Source organism: Seriola lalandi, unplaced genomic scaffold (assembly GCF_002814215.2).
Source record: "Seriola lalandi dorsalis isolate HSWRI2012SDOR001 ecotype SW California unplaced genomic scaffold, Sedor1 jcf7180002054690, whole genome shotgun sequence".
Classification (NCBI taxonomy): domain Eukaryota; kingdom Metazoa; phylum Chordata; class Actinopteri; order Carangiformes; family Carangidae; genus Seriola; species Seriola lalandi.
In genome coordinates this window covers 632,270-657,403 of record NW_019525243.1, presented here as the reverse complement: position 1 = coordinate 657,403, position 25,134 = coordinate 632,270, and the positions used below count along the sequence as shown (strand labels likewise).

Sequence of the window (25,134 nt, the reverse complement as noted above, 5' to 3'; positions counted from 1 at the left end):
CTATTATAAAGATTTGTTGAGATTTACATCTTTAGAATTTAGTATTTAACTGGCAATTTTGTAAACTTTTAGAAATAAAAGCATTGATAATAAATGACAATGACCGTTTTATATCTAAAAAAAGAAAATTAATTTATAAGTTCCCTATTTCGTCTACTCAAATGAAAACTTATAAAGAAAGGTAAAACTTTTTCCCTGAAAATATACGAAATGAATAGAAAATGCTGGGCAACACATGTCATGTTGAGGATGAGTTGGTGATTTAGTGCAGGCTGCCACAAGGGGGCGTACTTGCACTGCCAAAAATGTTCACAGCGGTAAGCACGCCTAACGTGTAGCAGTAAAAACGACCACGGGGCATCACGATGGCGTATATGTGTAATGTTTTTCACATGGCGCTGTAGACACAAAGGGTCTGCTGACGTTGTTTGATTGTATTGAGACATCTCAGTAAAACTAAACGTTACTGGCAGCGGTGGGATTCGAACCCACGCCATCGAAATGACTGGAGCCTAAATCCAGCGCCTTAGACCACTCGGCCACGCTACCTTAACGGCATGTATGATCGTGTCTCGCTAAATCAATGTGATTACAAAGATTTAAGTCGTACCTTAAACGGTCTACGGTTTAAAATATTTTTCTTCTATTTCTTCTCTGTTCTCTGATTAAAATACGTAACGTGACAGGTCTGCCAGTGGGATTCGTGTGAGTAGGATTATACCTTACACAGAATATAAAACATTAAATGTATCTAAACTGTGGCATTTTATAAATCACTCCCTATGGTTTCATCGATGATTTTACTTAAGTAAAGCAGAACGATGTAAAAAGTACTCCATTACAACTAAATGTCGTGCATTAAAAAGTTCAAACGTAATAAATCGCGCATGGTATGAATACACACATGAAATCGAGATAGTAAAAATTATTTGGTCCGGATCCAGCCCGGGGCCACCAAAAAATCTGCGCCAGATCCGTCGGTGTCCTTTGGCACAACGGGGCTAGTTTCAGTGTGCATCCGTTTTTTGAGTCCGGGTCAGAACTGGGCTGGTTCCGGGCCGATGAAGAGTCTTTATGGGGATCCAGATCCCTACTGAATCCGGCCCACATTCGGGTCGGATCCAATGTGGATCTGGGCCAGATCTGGATCCAGGATCTAGTCCGGAATTCAGCAAGATCTTGTCCAGTCTGGCACAGATCTGAACTGGATCTGGCCCAGACTTGAGGTAGATCTGGTCAAGTCTGGGCAGCTCATTTTGTGTGTATTTGGCTCCAATATGGATTTTATGATTACTCAATATTACAGCTGAATAAAGGGTAGTAACATACATTTCTAAAATTTCAATGGTGAGGAAATAAATGTCTTGCCACTAATACTCAAAAGTGATAAGTAACTTTAAGAGAATGTTTCTGTCTGGTCAGTTTTAACATGAAGCCTTTGAATAACAAAATAGTTCTAGCCTTTTGTTATTCAAAGGTGTATAGTTAGCAAAATTACAACTTTATACTTGAAGATAAATAAAATTGTTGTATTGAAAATATCCTCCATGGGACTCTTTTTCAGGAAGTCCATAAATAGTATGCACATCTTTGGATATTTGGAAATTCCCTTAACTTTTTTGTTCTTTTCCCTACTTCTTTTCTTTTTCGATTTTGTTTTGTATGTTGGACATATCCCAATAAGAAAGATACATAATGGTAAAAAAAAAAAAAAAGAAAGAGAAAAATGAAACAAATAAATTAGCAAAAGTGAACTCATATATGCATAATCACAGGGTTGCATTATTACATTTTAATAGGCTATATGTTTTTATATGACATTTAATTATTATTATGGATGCATTCATTTGTAAGCAGGATTTCAATGTTGTTAGGGGAAACTAATTTCAACTATTTGATTTGCCGCTGGCTAAATAAATAATCCATAGTTAAATGTGGATTATGGCAATACTCAAGTATCCCATATCTTTCAGTAGACTATTGTAAAGTAGTTAGTTACATTCCACCACAGTCCAACACTTAATAGCCTACAATCCCTGAAAAACATCAGTAATCATTTATCATTTTGGATATAAAATATTTATTTGATGGCATCCAGTGATTTTGTAAATCACTTTTCTCTCAGTATAAGAGAGGACATTATGAGTGCACACAGACGGTCACTGTTGGTTTGAACTTGTGGTTGGCTGGCTGGCTGGCAGAGCTCCAGCAGCAGCCACACATAGGAATGTGTGGAGGATTTGCCCTGAGTTTGAGTCAATTAGGCACAGTTTCCATTTGTGACAGTGGCCACCTCCTCTGTCACCAGCAGTTGGTTTCATTACTTATATATAGCTAATTTGACAGCTAATCTATACCTTTTGTGAATAAATTTTTGTTGTATTTGGTCTAACTCAGACCTCTGCTGTTTGCTTTGCTGACGGCTGTGTATGTATGCTTATGATCTTGCCAAGACTTTAAGCGAGTGGGGTATGCAATCCCCTTGTTTGGAGGTTTTAATGGATTTGGTGCTAGTTGAAAGCAGGGTGGGGGAAATCTCAGTTATATAAAATCTAATTATGAAAAGAGACAAAGCCCCATTAATTGTTTGCAGGGCCACAGAGTGCACTGGGGGGCAGATGTCTTGCAAAATGAGGAGACCTCTGGGTTTCACTACTGTTGTGTGTTTTGATTTGACTGTTTCTACAACACACTGCAGCATACAGATAGCCATTACATTTTTTTCCATCTGATGAAATTTTATGATTATACACATAGAGGGAGGACAGGTTGAAACACCTCAGTACACTGGAACTCTGTAACGATGCTATCTCTCTTCCCACAGCACTTATCGTGGTGTTGTTATAGACACTGCATATGATAACAATCAACAGGTTCCTGCATCAGTGTTTTTACTGGTTAGTTGCCAGAAAAACTTATTAGTCATCATGGAGGACACCTATAATCGTACAGTGATGCCTTCTGCAGCAATATACAGTCCACTTCACAGCTTCAAAAACAACATATTGCTAAATGCCAGCTATGTTTAGTACAGCAGCATTGTCCATTAAGCATCTTCTCTCTCATGAGCATCACAACACATGGAAAGCGAGAGTAATGACAGACCTCACAACACGATTTTGAACTCAGATCTGCAGTTTCACTGTGGGCCAATAACAGCTCCGGTCCTGAACATTTAGGATTTTTGAGAGTTCCTATAATATCTATCAGAATCATTTTGCTTTAGAATGAAAGGGCTATAAGAATAAACAGTTATTGACTTTTTTCTGTTGTTTATGATAACCTGACCAACACAATCTCTGTTGCATACTGAGAGAGGTTAAAGTCCAAGTCAAAAGGAATATTATGACAATTCGAGGCACAGGAAATTGTTTATAAACAAGGGAACATTTCTTTTGTGCTTTCCATTTACTTCTGTATTATTTTTTTCTCAATCAACCTTGTCAGACAGAATATTTACAACCACAGAAAAACACCTTATTGTACATTTGATTTCACTTTCAGTCAGTCTTGACTGATTAATCTAAATATTTAGCAATAAAGAAAATAAATAGCATTTTATCTTCTCGAAAATTATTTTAAAAAAATAAATAAAACATCAAACTGTGATTCTTTCATAAAAAGTGCAGGGCTGTTATGTGTACTACTGGCATAAAGACACTCATTGCAGCCCAAGCTTTGCACAGACATGAAAACAGAATGCATCGACTGTTAAATACAGTATTCCAGTGTACACTGAAATTTCTCTGGTGACATTACAATGACCCTTGACTGGTGAACCAACTATTACCAACTTACAAAAACCACCTCACGTTAGCTGTTAAGCTATTTATCATAAACTCCTGAGTCTTTAGTTATTACATAGCTACAGTTTTTCATCCTATTACAACATTCCAACATTTCTGTTCATATAAGTCATATATAACAGCTATGTCTCCAACTTACATCAAAACGCTAACAATATTCAATGTGTGTATTTCTCTTCCAAACACCAAATAATCACAGGGTTAACATTATATAGACTGAATATGACACTGAATGCTGTTGCAGTTGGACATAATACTTGTAGATTTGGAGGTCAAATTACACATTGAAATGTACTTTTTATTAGTCTAAGGATCTGTTAGTACGTATTAATATAACTATAAATATTTCCTTATACAATACTTCTTTATTATCTGTAATTTTCTGTATATTTGTTAGTGTACTTTGGAATGTATTCATTTGTCAAATCATACAGCTGCTTTATATAACAAGTTTTCTAACACTTCATTTTTGATAAGGACGGAATAAATGGAACAGTGCTGACTGACAAAGTATAGGTGCGTCAACATGACAGGAGATAAGAGGATTGCAGCGTGTCTAAGTCGCACAAGGACTAAGCGTGCTTATTGCATTTGCACCCACTGGATATTTTTATTGCAAAGCCACCTCAAAGTTTCTTATTTGTCAAAAACTTTCACAGACACAAACGAGTGCAAGCCCCACGTCCCATAAAGATGAATAATACAACTATTAGGCGGAGCTGGAGAATTTACTCTCCCTGTCTGGACGTTTGCTGTCACAGAGGTCCTCTTTGGTCTGTTGGATGCAGGTGAAGATCTCCTTGAAGAGAGCCTTGTACTCAGGCTGCTGGCCGTCTTCCAGAACCACTGTCAGATCAGACAAAGCAGCAGAGCTGGACAGGCGGCGGCGGGTCCGGATGCTCACAAAGGGACTATTGGATGTCTGGACGGCTTTATGGTTGAGTCCGTCTGTCGCCTGCTGGCATCGCTGCAGCAGCTCATCATATTTCACCTAGATAAGACAGACATATCTTATGGAAGTGCATTCATTTTCTTTTAAATATGTTCTCCTTCTTAATGGTCTACACTACTGGTAAAGGAAAAATCTTTAAGATTAAAAAGGGTCACACTGATCAAAAATAGTTCTCGTGCATAAATTGTACAAAATGTGCTATGAATACAACACCTGGAGCGCGCTGTACTGTGCATCCACCTCATTGAGCAGAGAGATACCCCTCTGTTTCACCGCCTCGGCTCGCCTTATACACAGCTGCTCGTGACCACGGCGAATCTCGTCTGGGTTTGTCGCTCTCAGAACGCTGTCACTGTTACACCTCTGTCGGCTGTATATTCTCTGCTCCTCATCATTTTCTACCTTCTCCTCTGTGTCACTCTGCCCCGGGCTGGCCTTTTCTTCTGAGGCGAAGAATACTGTATCAGGCAGCAGCAGCTGGTCTGGTCTTCTGACACTGGTGGGAGTGGAGGGGACACGAAGGTATAAGTCTCAAGAATCATGAGAAATTACACACCTGGAATTGGTCCATATTTGTGCTGTAAAATCTTAAAGTTGTACAATCAATTCAAAGTCATAAAAACATAGCCAAGATAAAAGAATTTGAACATAGTCCATACATAACTCAGTCCTAACCTCTTGGCACAGTCAGCGCGCCATAGAAGCCGCAGCTGTTCCACTTCGGCCTCCAGCTCCTTCTGCCTGGTCCAGCAGCCTGCCAGCAGGGACAGCCGCTGCTCCAAGCCAATGTTCTCCCTGGCTGTCAACTCATTCTCCTGCTCTGCAGCCTCCCTGCGGCTCCGCTCCGCAGCTATCTGGGCCTGAAGTGTCTGGACAGACCTTTGGAGAGCCACATTCTCCTCCTCTGGGTCTTGGCATCTGTCTTGGTCATAGAAAGAGCCCTGAGGCGACCAGAGTCCATCCATGTGCAGACTGTTGTGGGCTAGGTGCCTGAGCCAGAAACAGGTAAGTCAAGGACAGGTAATGCCAAAATATGTGAGACATCACTTTAAGAAAAACAAATATTTTTGTTAATCACACTGAGATCACTGTGCATCAATAGATGGAAAGAAAAGCGTATTAGTCATAAAGTATCAGGTCTGTTTCAAGGAAACTAAAAGTCATTATAGGGTTAATGTATTTATAAGGCAGTAATTTAACTGCATTACAAAAACCTTTTGTTAGACCACTATCAATATGAAAAGCATTACCAATTTCATCATAGTTTGTTATTAGCTGACTTCATTGTGTCACCTCACTACTAAAACCACCTTTGGGAGCTGCCATGATACATTTTCTGTATACATAAAAAAAGATTTGTCTCATAATTCACACATAGTCTGTTGGATTGTATAAGATTTTAGGGTAACAATTCTCTTCACAGCACACCAAATACATGGCATGAAAAGCAGCAAGCTAAAGCTACAGTGGCTTGTATGTATTAGTATGTCGCATGGGGGGGTGTTAACTTGGATTATGTCTAAAGAAGTCTGGTCTGGCTCTGGGTGACCTGAAGGTGTCCAGTTATCATCAAGTAGCTGAAATAGCAGACGTATTATTTAGATACTTTTAACTACCCTTTTCTACTTTACTAATGTAAAGGAAGATAAACATCTAACCACACGGCCCCTGATGGAAGCAGATACTGTGTACATGAATATACACCTGAATATGTTTCTAAAAAATCTGTGTAAAAATCTTTCAAGGAAACTCTCAGTGTCTTTCTCACACAATACTGACTGGACCAGCCATGCAATTTCCTGTCTGGCAATAGTTTGTCTGTTACATCCTGCAGCTCTGCTATTGGCACTGTACAGGAGAGTGTGAGCAGTTACGCACACACATGCAATACCTGTCATGGTGTAAGTCATACAGCTCTTTGAGACAGGACACACTCTGTGCTCCGAGGCTGCGTCGCTGCTCTCTTTTGTTTCTCTCTGCCTGGGCAGTGTTGAGCTCATCCACCTGGGTCTGCAGGTCCTCCATGTGGGTCTGAAGCCCGTCTATGGTCTCTGTTAGACTGTAGTGGAAAGGAGGTTTATTGAATATTATCTTCATATAATAAGACTTTATGATGAACTGACTGGGTGAATAGTTTGAATAGGGACTAACCTATGGATCCTTTGCTGGGCCAAGCGGTTGTCCTGCACTAGTCTCCGGTTGCCTTGCTCCAGATCCCTGGCAGTCACGTCTAGCTGCTCATACACTTTGGCATGCTGGTCGTTCATCTGACGCAGCAGGTCCACCTGCTTCGTCAGGTACTGGTGTACAAGAGAGGTGATAAACATTTAAGTTTAATTTAAGTCTTCCAGGTTTGTTTGTGGTATCTCCAATAAATGATTTTAGTAGAGTTAAAGCAGTTGGTTCCAGCCTCTCTAATGTGAGGAGTGGACTGCTCTTCCTATATTGTTGTAGACTGAATATTTTGGGGGTTTTCAAACACGTCACACAAACCTGACATTCAAAGTTGCTACCCTGTATCCTTATTTTTTTATATATCATAATATATATCATTTCATAGACAAAACAGTTGAAATAATGTACATATTAACTGATTATGAAAATAATCCTGTAACATGTTACTATCACACATTAACAGCACCGAGCCACACATGAGGTTATTTAAAAACTTTAAAACCATCCACAGAAAAGAAAGAGACAAGGATAGCATATCATGTCTCACACATTTTTACATTTGGTTTTATATCCCAGCCTGACACATTTTACTACCAAACAGACAATGGCTTCCTTAGAAGCAGAGAGTTGCCAGTTGCGGGCCTGGAAAAGGACTCTGAACATTGGGGAAGGGAATGATAACATGAGTCTGTGGGTTATATTTGAATGGCATTTGACTTGCAATTGTAGTTATATATACTGAGTTACCTTTCTCTGGTGGAGATCAATGCAACCATTTGTCTAGTGCTTTTATAAATGTACTCAGCTCAGCCCTGTATTACAATACCATGCTCAGGTGTATGCACAGCTTTGAGACAGTCATTAGAGAAGTGAGTAAGACCAGCAGCAGACACAGCATGAGGACGAGGGTCACAGAGACGTATGGGGATTACCATATCAACCTCTATAAATCCTGAAGGCACCGGCCCTCTCACTGCTGTAAACAAATTAAGGCTCTTATCGTTGTTGACCTGCTGAATGCCATGTCCTCGGACTCAAATAGATCAGCACTGTCTGCGTGTGCCAAAATTAAATGTCTGAACACCGAAATGTAAGGCCTAATTGTGTTTATTTATAAGCTCTACCTGACAACCCACTCACAAACCAAGAACTGTGCTGAGATCCGAGAGTTTGGCAACCTATTAATTTAGGGAATCTAGGTTTGATCAGGCCACATGAAAATCAAAATTATATTGTGCATTTTATCCTATCTAGCCTGTTAATTAGTTGCACCTTAACAAATAAGAGCAACACCAAAACCTTAATTAAAACCTTCGTTACTTGAACAATACCCATGTAAATAACACGGTGAAAGTTTTCCTTTAACTAGATGGACGCACATCCTGCCAACAGGACGCACTGAGCCAAAGGCTCACTAGGTCAGACTGGTGAGGATTAGCTTCTACTCCATCCTATTTAAAGTTTAGAGAAATTCCCAATGACACTTCCCTTCCAGTGAAAGATCTTTTCAGATCCCTTTACACAGATTTTTCTCAATGAATTGTCTGCCATGTATAGACTCATGCATATAAAACTACATATATGCAGTAAAAATATGTATCCACAGATTAGACTGTGGATAGCAGAGGATATTCTATATATTAACACATGTTTTGCATGGTGAATTGAATACACGCTCATTCCTCTGATTAGTTCCTTCCTAACATTTATCACCTCTATCTCCTGCAGCTGCTCCTGGTTGGTGGAGTACATCTGCTGGAGTGCCTGCTCCAGCTCATGGTTCCTGTCGAGGAGGGTTTTCCCCAGCTCCGCTGCCAAATGGAGATCTGTCAAAGCACAGGGAAAAATGTAAACACAAGTTACAAGACAGTTTCAATGCCCAAACACAGGCAACTGATACAGACTTACGGTAGTGCAGTTCTCACACACATAAACACACAACTCATTGTCTCATAGTATTAGTATTTGGCTCGGGTGATCTCCGCATGCCTTGGGATCTCCTTGTGACACGCTGCCCAACTAAATTCTTTTTTCTGGATGTAATCCAGCAACAGTGTTGACTCCTAAGTGAGTACTTCTAATGTAGTAGTACTAAGTACCGTCAATAAAAATGTTTCATGCAATTAGTAGTGTATTTCCCAGGATCTCTCAAACATGATGTGACCACTAAATAACAACCTGGAGGAAAGGGTGTTGCACAAACAGTTATCCATTGTGAAAAATACCTCACATTACTTCGAAAAATCTATTTGTCAAACAGCAGAACACTTTAAGTTTTACTCAGCTCCACTGAGGAATGCTACAGGAAACTGTTCCTGTCTGTTGCCACCACTCTGTACAACGCGTCACCACTGTGTCTGGACAGCAGCTCTGGCTGCGTGAAGGTGCCACGGTGAAGGTTCATTCGACTTTTTCCTACAACTAAAACAGACTTCTCACCGGACATTTACTTGTCAATTTAAACATAAATGGGGTGCAACTAACAATTCAAATTTATTTAATTGATGTTCATTAATCTGCAAATAATTTACTTGATTGATTTATCTTTTTCAATTAGTTAATTAATTAGTAGAATAATGGTTTCAGCTGTATGATCTATCTGTAGTCTTTACTATATTCCACACATATTAAAAGATTTTGGTTCTAGTTTGTGCTCCTTCTATTGCATATATCTCAAATCCCCCTTTGTGGTCTTTTCAGCAGCACAAAATATTTGTGAAGAGCAAGTTTATCAGAAAACAATCAACACAGGACCAGTGACGGCCTCAGGAAATCCTGGCTACACAGAGCTCTCAGGATGTCTCAGCTTTTACCCCATGACTAGTGGAATTCTGTGTAACAAGGGGAGCCTATAGACTTCAATGTTATTTCATCCGTGGACATTGGTGGGAAATTCTTTTTCACAGCAGCACTGTACATCACAGGGAACATCAGCAATACACTTTGACAGGCAGAAATATGTGAAGTACAACAAAACAGCACACAAAAGCAACAGGCAAAACATGAAAACAACGCATGTAGTTCCCTCAGCCAGTCGCCTGTTTAGTTCTGCTATTGCTGTTAAGTACATTTACTCAAGTACTGAGCTTAAGTACAGATTTGAGGTATTTGTATTTTACTTGAGTGTTTCATTTTTGTACTACTTCAAACTTCATTCCTCTACATTTCAGAGGAAAATATTGTACTTTTTCCCATTATCTACCATTTACTACTAATTATCATTTGACAGCTACAGTTGTTTGTTTGTTTTCATTAATATTATACATTAAAAAATAGTATAATAAATTGATAAAATACAAAACATTGTTAAAGATCAAACCAGATTTTTCAGTGATGACCTCTTGTGAAAAATCAGTGAAGAAGATGTTTCAGATTTCCCATCTAAACTTGACTGGTTGGCAAAATTTCACATTTCACAGCAAAAGGAAAGAAAAGAGAAAAGTTACCAGAAACAATTAAATTTTTTTGGCAGAACGTTGTGTATTTTTTTTTTATCTTCTTTCCCACTGTTTTTTTTTTTTTCAAACTTATTTCTGTGAGCCCACTTGTTATTGTGTCATGTCATCAGTGCAGGGCATTACTTCAATAAAACCCATATGATCATCCACCGACAAGCTCCAACAAGTCTACAAATTTTTACTTAATAAAAAGACTGCACCATAACACAACTGATTATGCTGTCTGTGGGATCACCAGCCCTCACAGTGAGACAGAGTTAAGGGTGCGACCTCACAACAGTGCAGCTCTTACCGTGTTCAAGGTCCTGCGGGTCGTACCAAGACTCTCCATTCTTGTCAAACTCTTCCTCCAAAATCATGTCAGTTAACATTTTACAGCCGCGGGGCGAGCGGAAACTCCACCTGACAGAAACCCGACACACAGGTGTCTGTTAGTTTTGCAGCTTGAAGTTGTCCGCCGCCTACCGCCTTGTGTAGAGGAAAGTAAACTGCATCCTCCCGGTGTGAGAGGAGCGTTAAGTACGTTGTCTCTACAGCAACGTGGCAAATGTCTAATACTCGACAACATCCGGTAGATGGCAGATGTAAGACATGAATTATTTATAATAAAAAAAAATCACCATCTCTCTCCATTTTATCCGACTTTTCTTTTATCACCGTTTACCAACAAGCTCGAAAAACATGACGAACGGTAAAATAATTTTAAAAACTTTTTTTTTTTTTTTTTAATTGTCAAATTTTGTTTTCGTTCTCGGAACTTCCTGCTTTCCTTTGGCAGACATTTTTAACGACGAATCACAAAGCAGCAAATGGAACCAAAGAACGACTCAGACCAATCAGGTGTTTCGTTTGTTATCTCTAAGCCCCGCCTCTCTCAAAAGGCACTGAAATCGAGTTGACAGGGTTTTGGTTTGGTTTCGGAGGACTTTCTTATTGTAACACTGCTTCAGTGAACAGTTGATAAGTTTATTTAACGGGAAGTAACATTATGACATGTGGACCCTCATGCAAATGATACAGCTGGAACGAATACAAGCTCAGTATTGAACGCCTTTTGCTCTGGAATATTGATCTGATGCACTGGTTTTGGTGGTAGCAATAATTATCTGCCATGCTAAACAACAACAGCGTTAAATAGTTTTTGTTAAACGACAACATTTTGTCGCTCAAGGACTCCAGATTGTTAAGTTACTTAAGCAGCCATGGCCTCGGAGGGGAAACCTGCCTCAGGTGTACGCTCTGCAAGAATGAATGCTGTCCGACACCTGATAAACTTTGGGGTCAATCCTGCAGCGCTGGCTTACGCTATGACCACCCTGGGATCTGCCATGATAAACAATATATTCAGCTTCTACTATGTCAAACTCTTTCTCAATAAATACAAGATATCAGAGGGAGCATTCCACCAATCACAAGTGAGTATATTCTCCTGACATATTGCTGTCTTTTTGTATGCAAATGTTCATCAGATATCTTTGGAAAAGACTGGTGTGAAGAATTAAAGTGAAATTTTGATAAGCTGGCTGCTTTCTTTCGGGAAAAGGCTGCAACTTGTAAGTGTTTTTGTTATTGCTTAAGTTGTTGATTATTTTATACCACTAATCAATAGTTTGTCTACAAAATGTCTGAAAATAGGGGAGAGTTGACAGTGTAATTTTCCAGAGGTCAGGGTGATGTCTTCACATTGCTTGTTTCATTCAAGCCACTGTCTAAAACCTGAAGATACATCATTATGATACATCATTATATAGTTATGCAAATTAGAGAAAAACAGCAAATCCTCACCTTTCACAAGGTGGAATAAGTGTTTGGTATTTTTGCATGATAAATAGAGACATATCCTATTTAAGGAGGAAGGAACATTACATTACTAATATAACAAAACACAATTTCCTTTCACAATCAACACTATGTAAATTACAAAATTAGTATTTAGGGAATTTATATATATATATATATATATATATATATATATGCCCCTGCCACATTCAAGTCAGCAGTTCTGGAACAACAAAACAAAACATGATGTCGATTAACTAATCAATTGATCATTTTCACAATACTTGAAATTTTGTTGAATAATCTTATGAACTTCCTCTACACAGGTGGTGTACATGGTGTGGAATGCAGTCAATGACCCTCTCTTCGGTTACCTGCAAGATAACTCCAGGGTGCCCTGTTGCTCTCAGCGACGTCTCTCCATCCTGTACGGTGCTCCCCTCTACTCACTGGCTTTTCTTCTAGCCTGGTTCCCATGGCGGTCCTACGCCCCTGGTGACTGGATGAGCGGCTTACATTTGATGGTGGCGCTGTGTGCTTTTGACGGCCTTCTGACTTTCGTGCTGCTGGCACAATGCGCGTTGTTTGCAGAGATATCCAGCCACCATCAGAGCCGACTAAGACTTGTAAAGTACAGCCAGGTAAGGACTTTCTTCTGTTTGCCCCTTTGCCAACATGGCACAACTTTCATCCTTCTCACATCCCCTATCTTTGTTTTCCCAGGTGGCTTCTCTCATTGGCTCCTCCAGCGTCCTCTTCTGTGGTGTGCTGTCCAGAAACATGGAGGACTTCACAGCCTTCCAAGCCTTCACAGTGCTCGTTGCTATCCTGAGCTGTGGCTGCATGCTCTATACAGGCTTCCACAGTGAGAGCCGTTTTGATAACAAAGGATCTCAATCAGATGCAGTGGGGTGTGTTGACCAGACTTCCCAACAGTTTGCGGTTTCCTTCTCCATGTTAAGAACATTGATGTGGCAAATCCTGACCAATAGGGATTTTCAGCTATTTGTGCTCATGAACTTCTTCCAGGTTTTCATGTTGGCTTTCTTTAATAATTTTACCATGATATTTTCTGAGCACCTGATTCCTCCAGATGTGCTTCCATCTCTGGCCAAGAGCATCATGTATGGAGCGGGATTCATCTGTCCACAGGTATTGTCCTCCCAGAAAAAATGGAAACTGTAGCTAAATAGGATCATTTTCATTTATTTCATTTATGGGTCCTTTTGTTCTCCTATTACCTCAGAAGACCATACTGACACTTTTGCATGGTTAAATCTTTCAAAAAATTGCATGTCCTTCACTCACATTTCTGCTGACTTTTTTAAAATCAAAATCTTAACATATTTTCAGAACATTTTCAGCAGGGTTTCTGTTATTTGGCAACCCACTCTCTCAGATATCAGAGCTCTGTATGAGTGTCTGAATGCACCAACAAAGACATGTTTTCAAAACACTTGATATAATACTTATTAATAATAATATTTTTTACTCTGTCTGTTGTTCCTAATTATTTATCCCCATCCCAGCTGTTAGTGTTGAGCTTTCAGAGTCTGCTGCATGGTCTTGGCTACTACAGGATCATCCTCTTCGCCTTTTACGTGGAGGCTGGAATGGCGGCTATCATGTTAGTGCTTGGTCCTCAGCATTACTATCTCCTGGCATTTTTCCTCACTGTTAACATGTAAGAGGCTAAATGATTTCTTCCATTTTTTTTTTATAATCACTGTATAGAATCGCTTCAGTTTGTTTAATTCATACCTACATTATCATACTTATCTTCTTTGCAGGGTCATTATTCAAGCTGCCTTCAGTCTTTTCAGCTTGCCCTTGGCTGACATCATTGATACAGACCTGAAGTTGTACAAGCGCAGGTAAAGAAATATGATTATCAGCACACTTCCACTAACTCAGTTGTCCATATCTCATGAAACCACTTTGTTTGCCTTTTTTTGTTTCCAATCAAACACATTCAGGTTATATGACTTGTAAAATGATGTTTTGTCATGATGTTCTTTCCACCCATGCTACAGTTCCCCTCTCTCCTCCATGGTGTTTGGGACGAATGCTTTGTTCACCAAGCCGGCTCAGTCTCTGGCCCCTATGATAGTGCTCAGTATCCTCAACCAGTTTGGATATGAACAACTGAAGGAAGCAGGAAGGGATTCAAACCCAAGGTACAAACACTTTCTTGCTTCTTCCTGAGTTAAAGGTCCAAGTTTGAGCCGAAAGATTAAAACCAATTAAAACTGATGTTGGGATAGGACTGATTATCGTGTCTGTTAATATTTAGAATTAGTGAAGTGGTCACCACTGAAGATACATTTCCTAATTCTGCCCATCCATATTTTATCTATTTAATTTTTAATGTTTATAGATGTACATCACTTTTAATATAATATCAAGTAATTATTGATTTTTTGATCCTCTAGATTTGATAAACATGTGGACAAATATTATTATAAGGGGTCCAGGTACTGATGGTGACCCCTGGATCTAAACCTTTTAACCAGCTAATTAAAAATAATCTGGAATTTATATAACCCTGAACAAGTTTACAAAGCATTAATATCCAGTCCCCTGTTCACAACTGCATTACAGTGCAACAATAACTGAACTTTGACCAATAAAGTATTAGATCACTAAGATGGACTGAAAGCAAGTTTTAAGTTTTAAAGGAATAAATTCAGTTTAAACTAATTTAAACATACAAACACTTTGTGTCTATAAGAGGAATCTTCTTCTTTGCAGCACCTTTGAGAGCCTCCACAGTGTGATGTTCTACCTGGTGTGTTTGGTGCCATTGTGTGTCTCTGCTGTGCAAGTCCTAGCTTGGAGGCCATTTTCAATCCGTGACAGTCACACAGTCGACACAAAGTACATTGACAACTAATTTTAGTGTTTTCAACAGCTGACTGTCATTTCTTTACCTTGAATTTGGGAAAATTCTTTATGACTTAGTGAAAGATCATGTTGAAAGTAATGTGCAAATATATATAAATATATATTTATGTATATAGAGAGAAAGAATCCAGGATTTTGTATATATATTTTTTGAAAGAATCCTAGGTTATATATATATATATATATATATATATATATATATATATATATATATATATACACCTTCTAATTCAATGGTTTTATTATTCTCTACATTTTTTTCTACATTTTTGGATATTGATGATCATTTGTTGGATCTGAAAGTTTTGATATGAATATGAAATTATACTTGTGATCATTAGTTGGATGTGAATGTCTTTAACTGCTGTATATGAAAAGACCAATGATGAGCCTGTAATTACTACTTTATGCACTCCAACTGTCTCATCCTCGAACACTTAACACGATAGGGATATCATGGGATCATGATACTTTGTCAGTCTGGGAGTCCACTACCTTGACAAATACAGTCCTTTCACTTGTGTTAAATGTGAGACACTTTGTCCCATCACTGACTTCTGCAGGTAATTAGCAGGAACATACTGTACGATGGCTGTGCTCTGCAAAAAAAGGACCAAATTCCTCAAAAGGTATATGCGAAGAATACAGTTTTGTTCTTAAAGGAGGAATTGTACTTGTTTCAAGTGAAACAGAAGTGATGCTAACAGTGGAAATTAAGAGCAGTTGTCTTCCCTTAACAATAACAGCAACATCCAATTAAAGGAAGAATTATACCTGTGTGGCATACAGCAACAGCAGCTAAAGGTCATAGCCCTTGAACCAAGACTGCTCATTGAGAGGAACTGACTAATGACTACCTCCTATGTAGGAGCACATTATGCCACACCGTATGGTAAAAGGACTTAACAAAATTGTAAAGAATATTTGTTTCATTTAAGGACTTTCACATTCCAGGGTTGAGTTTGGTTTCATGATTAAGAGCATTGTCATTTTGTAGTGCAGACACACAAAAAGACAGACAGCTGATATCTGTAATATTTTTTTCAGGCAGTATATCATTCTGTTATATCCATCTGTGTGATGGAGAAAAACTAAAAGCATTTGAGTTACCCTGGTTACACTCCATATCTTGCTGTTGAGAGACTGCGAGCACTGCTCACATGTAGACTGCAAATGCTGGCAGCGTCACATGTCATAAAGGAGCGTCACTCACAAGTGGCCAGTCCTACAGTGCTCCTGCATGCTCATATATGGGTCGCAAGTATGGCTTTTGTTTTGATGAGTGGAAGATGTGAAGTGTGCAAGACAGAAATTGTGTCATTTTGCAAACTGCATGTTTGTAAGTTGCAGCTTTGGTTGAATTGGTCACAGGTTTGACAAACATCCGTGTTGTTTAATTTCATTATTTAAGTATGTAACAAGGTCATCTGAAGAAAGAAAGGAAACAAATACCACATACATGACAGTAATTACTGTCATTTTTGCTGTAAACATGGGCAAATAGATATTCAGTTTACAGTAGAGAGTCATGAAGGAGAGGAGGCAGAAAGGGAAGAATTTACTCAGACTTTTAACGGATGTTTGCGTGAATGATCAAAAACCTAAGAGGTTCAAATCACAGCTTTTAATTTGTGAAAAAACAAAAGAGTATATGTACATATCAGCATTTATGTTGTCCTTTTGAGTAACATATAACTAAATTCTAATATTAGCTGGAGGGATCTGCATTCTTTCTGTGGGCATTTGCAATAGACAAAAACAGATGACAGTCACCGAGCAGAATGTCTCAGTATGATGCCTCAAAAACATATCAGAAGTTGACAAGTGATTCTTTTAGAGTAAGAACCAATATAACAGCAAAAATGATACCTTTTCCTTTCCCCTTTCCTTCAATATAGTGTATTATTGGCTGCATTAAATATACAGTAATCTTCAATGTGCCTTTTTTGTCATGATCAACTTTCTATAGTCAAATTACATCTTGAATCTTTTTTTTTTTTTGATTAAATGTATTTCTACACAACTACAACCTGAATATGACTTATATTTTTACATGTTTGCAAGTTTGCCATTTCCTTATGTGTCAAGGAGTGGATTAATTTAAATCATTTTGATGTAAAGTGCTATTTTTAAACGGCAGCTTGAACCCTCAAAGCGAAGCATACTGTAATCCCTGCTGGTGAAGTTTGTCCTGACAACGACGTGATGCCAACATGATCTGTGTATACTGAAAATTTAAATTACGCTGGCTACTTTTTACTTTCTATTCCTGAAAGCACCATTCATAAATATTGTTTTTCTATCAAAGGGCTTATTATCCTAAATATATGGAGGAGGTTTCTGCATTAAAATCTGCAAAATACTGCGTTTAAATTAAATGTGACTCAGCTACATCACGAATTGGATGTTCTCATTTTTCCAGGTATACACTGACCTGGTTTCTGAATCAACAGAATGTAGGTAGGCTTACAAATGCCATAAGATCACTGCTGAAGCTGAAAAAGAGAAGGAATAGTGACTCAGCACCTATGTTCTGGTATTTATATCTCACTTCATGAGAAAAGGTGAGCAAGCACACAACTGACTAGCATCCTCTGCGTTTATGTTCATTTCCACAGTCACGAGTGTCCTTTTGTCAGGTGTTTCATGGCTTTGGAATTTCCTCTCAATCCAGACAATGGAGGCCCGGCTCTATCATTTAATATCCTTTTCCGACACTTAGACATTTTGATAGATGTCATCAGTTGAGCTGTTCACTTCAGGACTTGAAGCCTGCAACATACAGTACATACATGCTGTGACATAAGCTATGCAGAAGTTTCATGCTTACCCAATCTTTCTGTTGACTAAGGTTAACCATAACATGCTGCAACAAAATTTACCTCCACTTGAGAATGGTTTCTGACTGCAGTTTGTTTGTCTCTCTCCTGATTCCTTCTGTTGTTCATTTCTCGCAGCACATCTCGAAATTGTGTTTTTTTACTTCCGTGATTCTGAAAGTTCCAAAGAAATGTATTATAATACAAAGATATTTGGAGATTTGTCTTTCTGTATTTAATTTAAATGAAAATCAACAATTGAACTATTGCTCTGAAATTTTTGTTGCTGCAAGAGAGAGGCCTTAGTTCCTGTTCCTCTTTCTTGCTTCTGTGGGCTTTTCCCCGTTTAGTAAACAGTTAACAAGCCAAAAATCAAGCACTTACAATCTTGCCAGTTTTGCACATCCTTTTGCGGAAGCTCATATTGCAGCCATACTGCAAAGAGAGGAAGATGTTAATTTCATTAGTATATAGTACATTTTCAATTGTATGAATAGAGATAAATACATTGAAGTAATGTACCTTTAAAATGATAAGTGCCACTACTGCCATGCTGTAGATGACCAAGAGGACAAATGATAACAACAGAAGAATGTGCCTTGCCGTTGTTTTAATTTCTCCTGAAAACAAAAGAAAAGTTTTCTGTCTGCCTTAATTCATCTTAACCAAAGCATCTTGTGCTTAACCTTTTAAAATATTTTTTTCTCTCAAAAGACTCACCTTTCACTATAAGAGTTGTGCCCACCCCTACATGCTGTGTGCCGTTTGCTGGTTGTCCAGGCCATACTGCAGCACAGTGGTAGATCCCACTGTCATTAGCATTGAGTAACCTGATGTTTAAAAATGCTCCGTCCAGGGAATATTTGTCAGTATTCCGCAGGTTGAGATGAAGATGGGAGGTTTCTTTGAAAACGAACCACTCATAATGCAAGCCTGTGGCTGAGCAGTGTAAACTGACATTACAAGGCACACAAGCATCTTGTCCAGCTTTCTTCCACATCTCCTTCACTGGCTGTGTTAAGCAGCCTTCTGCTATTCCCATGCTCTCTGGAAATATCAAATTAATTATTGTCAAAATAACTATCTATTACTGTACAGGAGCTCTGATGCCTAATTCTCATTGCTCATGTGGAAGAATGAGAATTAGTAACCACTATTCCCTAAATAAATAATGCACGTAATGCTAGGACAGATGTAGGAAAGACATTTTACCTGTTACTAGCAGGTGGGTGAGCAGGAGAGAAAACCAAAACAACCAGTCCATGTCTGTAGCTTGACAGCTTGTGAATGATCTCATGATTCCTGGCATGATGGTATCGAAATGGCCGAAAATATGGGAAGTAGCTATACTGCTCTTCCCCATAACTTAGTTCCTCCTTCTTGTGCTGTGCAACTGAATGGTAACACAATATTTTTTTCCAAAACATTTCAGTTTATTTATGGTAACATGACACAGTGAATTATGTATTAGAACTGAAGGTAGACTGAGAATTTTCATTATTAACAGGAAACCACTGGCACCATCAGCATGTTATTACTTATGCATTTCTGAAAATGTAGGTATTCTGTACAATCATCTCTGTGTGTAGGCAGTGCAAAAACGAAGAAAATATTTAATGTGATGTTGGAAATACTCAGAAAGGAAAGGCAAATGTTGAAATGGTGAGACTTGAGTATTGAATGGAAAACATGCAATGGAATGAGAGTCAGAAAATAGTAAGTCTAGTTTCGGTTTGAAAGAATCATTGAAAACATTAATACAAATTGTTATTTTGACTGTTTGTCATGGCCATATCAACCTGCTATTAAATTAGCTCCTGGGCCCCTACCCAGCCCCTTTTCTGCACTATGTATTAGTATTTCTCTTTTGAAATATTACATAACACTTGGTTTGCTATGTTGCAATTTGATTAAAAAATGCTGAGTTCATGGTGCATGTAAGCACAGTATCAGCCAAAATCACAATGTGTAGATTTTGATATAGGGGCCCCCTTTTCCTATTCCCATACTACCAAACAACATTACAATTAAACACACACAATGAATCTGGTGCTTTTAGGGGCCCCTAAAAGTCTGTGGCAGGGACCTACTTTGCCCATTTGGTAACTGGCCTATATGAAACCAAAAAAAAGTAAAATAAATAATTCTCACAGAATTTTACTTAAGTAGGATTTTGATTTTGAATGCATGTATTACATGTATTAGAGTAGAGAAACAGTAATGTTGTAGTTCTATAACTTAAGTAAAGGATCTGACTACTTCCTGCACCGCTGGCACTGGCCGTGTTAAAATAAATAATAATGTTAATTACTGCTGAAGTACTGGTCTCACCCAGTCCCTCCTCATGCATGCAGGACCTACAGGGCTCAGGTTTTCAGTCCCTCTCGGCACAGCCTTGTAGGCGGATCATCTCGTGCTGTCAGTCAGATTTTTGTCCAATCCAAATCTCTCCGTGTGTTTTGTCACGCCCCCTTCCACGTCGACCTGCACTCTCGCCATATTTTCAATCCTGTTGAGACCCGCAGACCGGTTTGCCACCAAGTTGACCAAGAGACCCCCTCACACAAGCCAGCATAAAGTGTGAAAAGGATCAGCTTCTTAGCAAACAGGGACATCTACGTTAGCTTCCCAGCTTTGTCTTTCTCTTCATCCTGCAACCATGAACATCTTCAGACTGACAGGGGACCTCTCTCATCTGGCTGCTATCATCATCCTGCTGCTCAAAATATGGAAAACCAGGTCGTGTGCAGGTGAGCCCTAGCTACATTTTCAATGACATATGGTACAACATGGATTTCCTAATGTTTCTGATTAACTTTGCCTTTCTTTAATGGCTGAAATGGTCGTTTATTTTTACCTTGTCCCTTCTCGCCCACCAAGCTCCAAGGTAGCTAGCCTCATGATAACGTGTTCCACTCATTCATTTGATCCAGTGGCTAATAGCGTTAGCAGTGAATGGGCTAACTTCCATAACAAATAAAAACTGCAGTCTGCACTTCTATTGCAACATTTACTGTAAAGATATGATTAAACATTGAAGTTAGTGGCAACAATTTTCAAATGTAGCATAGCAATAGCTTAGTGTGAGTTAACCATGATAGCTAAGCTGCGGGACGAGAGTGCGTGTAGTCAGTTAGATGTCTGCAGTTTAACTGATGAATGAGGAAAAAATAATTAAAGGTTTTATTAGAAATGTTTTACTTGGTGCAGTGTTTCCGCACATCACCCATCCATTCGCTCCTGCTCTGCTAACTTGAGGTTTGGTGCTCGATTCTTTTGGTCTGGCTTCTGACGTGGCGTTCTAGAACGCGCTACGGAAGTAGCTCACCTCCAAAATAGTTTGTGTGTGTGTTTTTTTTAATCGTGCTTAATTTTTATTTATAGCTCTTATAAACATGTGTTGTGTGTTAATAGTAAGCTGCACCTGAGTATTACAGACAATGGTGATTCCTCTTGTACACTCTGGTCTCAGTGGTGGATCCTACTCGGGTTTATGATAAGTGCAGTGATTGGATACAAAGCTGTATGGTTTAGCTTCAGAGCTAAAAAGTTATGTTTGGAAACAGTTGACAGATAAGATGGCTCTGTTTATGTATAATTTAGGTTATCAGGGTTAGATATTATGTAGTGATTATTTTGTTATAGTGAAACCATATATACATCTTGCAAAATCACTAATTTGCCTCAACAAACTTTACAAACTATATACCATAGACCCTCAATTAGGGAAGAGGGAACCCGCACTCCCATCCCACCCCAAAAACAAAACAGGGAGACAACAGTGAGGACATCAAGTAACTTCAAAATCCTGCCAAACACTGGTAGGACTTTGACCCCTAAACCCTCCTCTCAACCATGACAACCTGGACTATACATACTGTAAAACTGCTTATACCATTCACACAGAGGTATACTGACAAAAGAGATGCTTAGAGAGGATGAAGCAGGCAACTGCAGACCACACATGATGTGAATGCAGGGGTGAGCACAGATTGAGGAAACACTGGGGTCTCATGCAGGATGAGGACCTGCTTATTCTTTGCAGGGGAATGGTGTGAAGGGCTGCAGCCTCTTCCACCATGCGTTAGGCTAGATCCAAGGTGAATCTTGGACAGGTCGGCAGGCTATCACAGGCTAGCTCACACATACAGACAGATAACCATCTATACTCGCATTCACACCTACGGCCAGTTTCAGGTTCACCTTCATATTTTTGAGGCTTTGTGTGAGGAAACCAGAGCACCTGCAGGAAACCGACAACCATTCTTGCAGTGATGCAACACTGCTGATCACTGCACCATCTTGCTGCCCGGTGTGGATCACAGATAATGTTAAGCTCATTTATAAGGTTAAAAGTTGTTATGTTCAGGTGTGGTCATGGTCAGGGGAAGGAAAATTCTGGCAGGGATGCCTGCACCTAAAATAATGTAAGAGACACCATTTTGTGTATGATGAGGTTAGAAATGCAAACGGACTCAGAGCCAACCTGGACATACATGTGTCTTGTGTATTGTCTTCTCCTGATGCCCTGTGGTGACGCAGTGTGTAACTCAAGGGTAGTAATCCACACACCTGAAATGCCTATGTGTCTGCCATCTCCTCTCTCAATGTCATCCTGTCAGTTTTTATATTTTTGTTTCTGAGAAGTTAAGCCTGTATTTAGAAGCCACCTATTTGGACATTTTTGTACCTACAATAATTTTAGAAAGTAAAATTGGTTGTAATTTGGGCATACTTCCATGTAATTCGATATATTATCCTTGCAAAAATAGGTCCAAAAGGAAGAAACATGTTGTTATTGTTGTCTGAGGTTGCAGATAAATATTCACCATTTTTCCAGAAGATGTCACTGTTGAATAAGGAAAAGCATTAAGATAGTGAAGCCATTTGGAAGTTGCTTGTGGCTTTGGTATACTTTCAATGTAAATGCTAAATGTGCTTGATATCTTCGTTAAAGGTATCTCTGGAAAGAGCCAAATCCTGTTTGCAATTGTGTTCACCACGCGCTACTTGGATCTGCTCACCTCCTTCATCTCCCTCTATAACACATGCATGAAGGTAAGACACCAGTCACATCTCAGGCCTGACCAGTACCCTTTCAAACAGGTCTCCTATTTCTCCCAGTACCCTGAATGATGTGCGGTTTTGTGTTGTTTACCAGGTGATATACATCGGTTGTGCGTATGCCACAGTCTACCTGATCTACTTGAAATTCAGGGCCACCTATGACGGCAACCATGACAGTTTCAGAGTGGAATTCCTGGTGGTTCCTGTTGGAGGTCTCTCTGTTCTCATCAACCACGACTTCTCTTTCCTAGAGGTGGGTTCATTCTCTTGTATTGCCATCAAACTGAATTCATCGATTAGGAGCTAACCACTGTGGGAATACATAGTCCCTTTGTAAACATGAAATTTACTGTATTCCTGCACATTTGAATTAAACGTCTGTCATCAGATCCTTTGGACGTTCTCCATCTACTTGGAGTCGGTGGCAATCCTGCCTCAGCTCTTCATGATCAGCAAGACCGGCGAGGCGGAGACGATCACCACCCACTACCTGTTCTGCCTGGGGATGTATCGAGCCCTCTATCTCTTCAACTGGATCTGGCGTTTCTACTTTGAGGGCTTCTTTGACATGATCGCTATTGTGGCCGGCGTGGTCCAGACTGTCCTCTACTGTGACTTTTTCTACCTTTATGTCACCAAAGGTGGGTTATACAATACTCACATGCCCATATATATCTTTTTAAAGGCATTATTTGTTGATGTTATCATTCTTCCCTGCCCGGCAGGCCCTGAAGAGTAACTTCAATGTAAGAGATAAGGGACAAAATCCACACAGTCCTTGTTCCCAGAAAAACCTCAAGAAGTTTAGCCGAAGTTAATATGAGAAATTTCCTGAATGAAGTGGGTATTTTCCAAAGTTATGGTCTTTCTAGTACAAAATTCCCTCTTTGTGTTACTGTCCCTTCACAGTAGTTAAGCAAGGAAACACAGTCCCAGGAAACACATAAAGGGAATTTTGTGCGAATAAGGAAATACGCACTTGGTTTGGCGAACACAGACTGCTGAAGCATCACATTAGCTTTCACTGAGCTTAAGAATCCCTTTTTTCTCACGAAACCAAGGCTGTGGATTTTGTCCCTGATTGCTTACAGTCGCATTAGAAAAAAAAAAGTCTGTTGTGAGTAAAGTCAATACAGTTCAAGACCTTTCCTCACTAATAGTACCCTCCTCAATCACACCAAAGTTGCAGCCCAAATCTGTAACTATTCACACTAGTGCAGTTAAAAAAAAAAACACAAGTGTGTATGGAAAATGACCCATACTGCAGGGTTCTGAAGAGATGTTTTCAAACTTGAATTTGGTTTGACCAGATTTAACCATGTTTGTCAGATACCAGAGCCAGTTATTTCAATACGGTAATTTTCTTGGAGCCAGCATCTAGTTGCCATTGTAGTTGCTTGTAGCCTGTTCCTTAAAACAGAGGCACGTTTTTAGGAATGCAGGAACCTTACATACATTTCCACCAGAATAAACAGTTTAAATTTTGTACCTCATTGCAGCCAAAACGTCCATTGGTTGAGTAGCACTTTGTTATTGACCAGGAACCGTTCTTGTGTTCAGCCTCATTTATATTAGTGTTGCCACTCGTATCAGGATTAGGAGGAGAAAAGGACATTTGTTATTAGGGATGTCCCGATCAAGTTTTTCTTTTGGCCCTGATCCCGATGTGAATCTTTAATCTGCCAGCAGTCTGATCTGATACTTATATTTAAATGTTGATTAACTGTGTACGACACATTGAAACAACAGCTGACACGTATTATTTTATGTGAGCACATTCATCCAAACACTGAAGGTCCTGATTCAAAATGATTAAGTTTAAAAGCCTGAATGTTTGATATAGTACAGCTAAAAGTTAACAAGGAGAAAACAACTCTGGAAACTGACATGATGTGATTAACTAGAGAGAAGATGTATCACTCTCTTGTCTTCCCTCACAAACAATCTTTGGCAGACTACAAACACCGGCTGCAGAGAGGACTATAACCTTACAACAGCCAAGTTTTATTTTTGGCCGTCATGAAGTTGTCACCTGATTTGACCTGCTGCCGGTGACGGTTAGAGCCAGCTAAATATGACAAGCTACTAATGTTTTGTACGCTGCTCTTGTCTAATAAGTAGAACAGAGGGGAGATAACAGATTTGTAGGCACCTGAGCTTTGGGAGTCTGTGTA

General features: G+C 39.2%; 4 protein-coding genes and 1 non-coding gene across 5 annotated transcripts in view; 2 read left to right on the top strand and 3 right to left on the bottom strand.

The window, feature by feature from the left end:
- Positions 1-467: 467 nt before the first annotated feature.
- Positions 468-549, bottom strand: trnal-uag (transfer RNA leucine (anticodon UAG)). Its single transcript has one exon. It is a non-coding gene; the product is annotated as a tRNA-Leu (tRNA).
- Positions 550-2,874: 2,325 nt separating this feature from the next.
- Positions 2,875-10,912, bottom strand: cdr2a (cerebellar degeneration-related protein 2a). The gene is made up of 7 exons (XM_023423319.2): positions 10,684-10,912; positions 8,647-8,759; positions 6,910-7,058; positions 6,650-6,817; positions 5,434-5,748; positions 4,972-5,254; positions 2,875-4,797 (listed from the first exon to the last, which is right to left on the bottom strand). Exons 1-7 carry the CDS (start codon positions 10,760-10,762, stop codon positions 4,516-4,518), a joined length of 1,389 nt encoding a protein of 462 aa, XP_023279087.1. The 5' UTR covers positions 10,763-10,912; the 3' UTR covers positions 2,875-4,515.
- Positions 10,913-11,255: 343 nt separating this feature from the next.
- On the top strand, positions 11,256-17,470 carry mfsd13al (major facilitator superfamily domain containing 13a-like). Its single transcript, XM_023423243.2, has 7 exons — positions 11,256-11,806; positions 12,497-12,811; positions 12,894-13,322; positions 13,700-13,854; positions 13,961-14,044; positions 14,204-14,347; positions 14,922-17,470. Exons 1-7 carry the CDS (start codon positions 11,594-11,596, stop codon positions 15,061-15,063), a joined length of 1,482 nt encoding a protein of 493 aa, XP_023279011.1. The 5' UTR covers positions 11,256-11,593; the 3' UTR covers positions 15,064-17,470.
- si:ch211-139g16.8 (uncharacterized) lies at positions 16,680-19,225 on the bottom strand. The gene is made up of 6 exons (XM_023423228.2): positions 19,106-19,225; positions 18,614-18,940; positions 18,416-18,513; positions 18,278-18,328; positions 17,957-18,067; positions 16,680-17,846 (listed from the first exon to the last, which is right to left on the bottom strand). Exons 1-6 carry the CDS (start codon positions 19,200-19,202, stop codon positions 17,793-17,795), a joined length of 738 nt encoding a protein of 245 aa, XP_023278996.2. The 5' UTR covers positions 19,203-19,225; the 3' UTR covers positions 16,680-17,792.
- A 1,154-nt stretch (positions 19,226-20,379) lies between these two features.
- The window catches only part of LOC111667579 (ER lumen protein-retaining receptor 2), a 6,534-nt gene continuing 1,779 nt past the window's right edge, over positions 20,380-25,134 (top strand). Inside the window, exons 1-4 of the mRNA XM_023423321.2 lie at positions 20,380-20,643; positions 22,851-22,951; positions 23,055-23,213; positions 23,349-23,601. Of these exons, the coding sequence (XP_023279089.1) occupies positions 20,553-20,643; positions 22,851-22,951; positions 23,055-23,213; positions 23,349-23,601 (604 nt within the window). The 5' untranslated portion in view covers positions 20,380-20,552. The remainder of the gene's footprint in view (positions 20,644-22,850; positions 22,952-23,054; positions 23,214-23,348; positions 23,602-25,134) is intronic.

Excerpts from the sequence above, each read along its gene's own strand:
- si:ch211-139g16.8 (XM_023423228.2), bottom strand. The coding sequence starts at position 19,202 with ATGCCAGGAATCATGAGATCATTCACAAGCTGTCAAGCTACAGACATG. Across the intron at positions 18,329-18,415 it reads TGGCACTTATCATTTTAAAG|TATGGCTGCAATATGAGCTT; the intron begins GTACATTACTTC and ends CTCTCTTTGCAG. Across the intron at positions 17,847-17,956 it reads GAAACCATTCTCAAGTGGAG|GCTTCAAGTCCTGAAGTGAA; the intron begins GTAAATTTTGTT and ends TGTATGTTGCAG.
- mfsd13al (XM_023423243.2), top strand. The coding sequence starts at position 11,594 with ATGGCCTCGGAGGGGAAACCTGCCTCAGGTGTACGCTCTGCAAGAATG. Across the intron at positions 12,812-12,893 it reads GACTTGTAAAGTACAGCCAG|GTGGCTTCTCTCATTGGCTC; the intron begins GTAAGGACTTTC and ends TTGTTTTCCCAG. Across the intron at positions 14,348-14,921 it reads GGAAGGGATTCAAACCCAAG|CACCTTTGAGAGCCTCCACA; the intron begins GTACAAACACTT and ends TCTTCTTTGCAG.
- cdr2a (XM_023423319.2), bottom strand. The coding sequence starts at position 10,762 with ATGTTAACTGACATGATTTTGGAGGAAGAGTTTGACAAGAATGGAGAG. Across the intron at positions 7,059-8,646 it reads AGCAGCTGCAGGAGATAGAG|TACCTGACGAAGCAGGTGGA; the intron begins GTGATAAATGTT and ends CTTGTACACCAG. Across the intron at positions 5,255-5,433 it reads CGCGCTGACTGTGCCAAGAG|TGTCAGAAGACCAGACCAGC; the intron begins GTTAGGACTGAG and ends CACTCCCACCAG.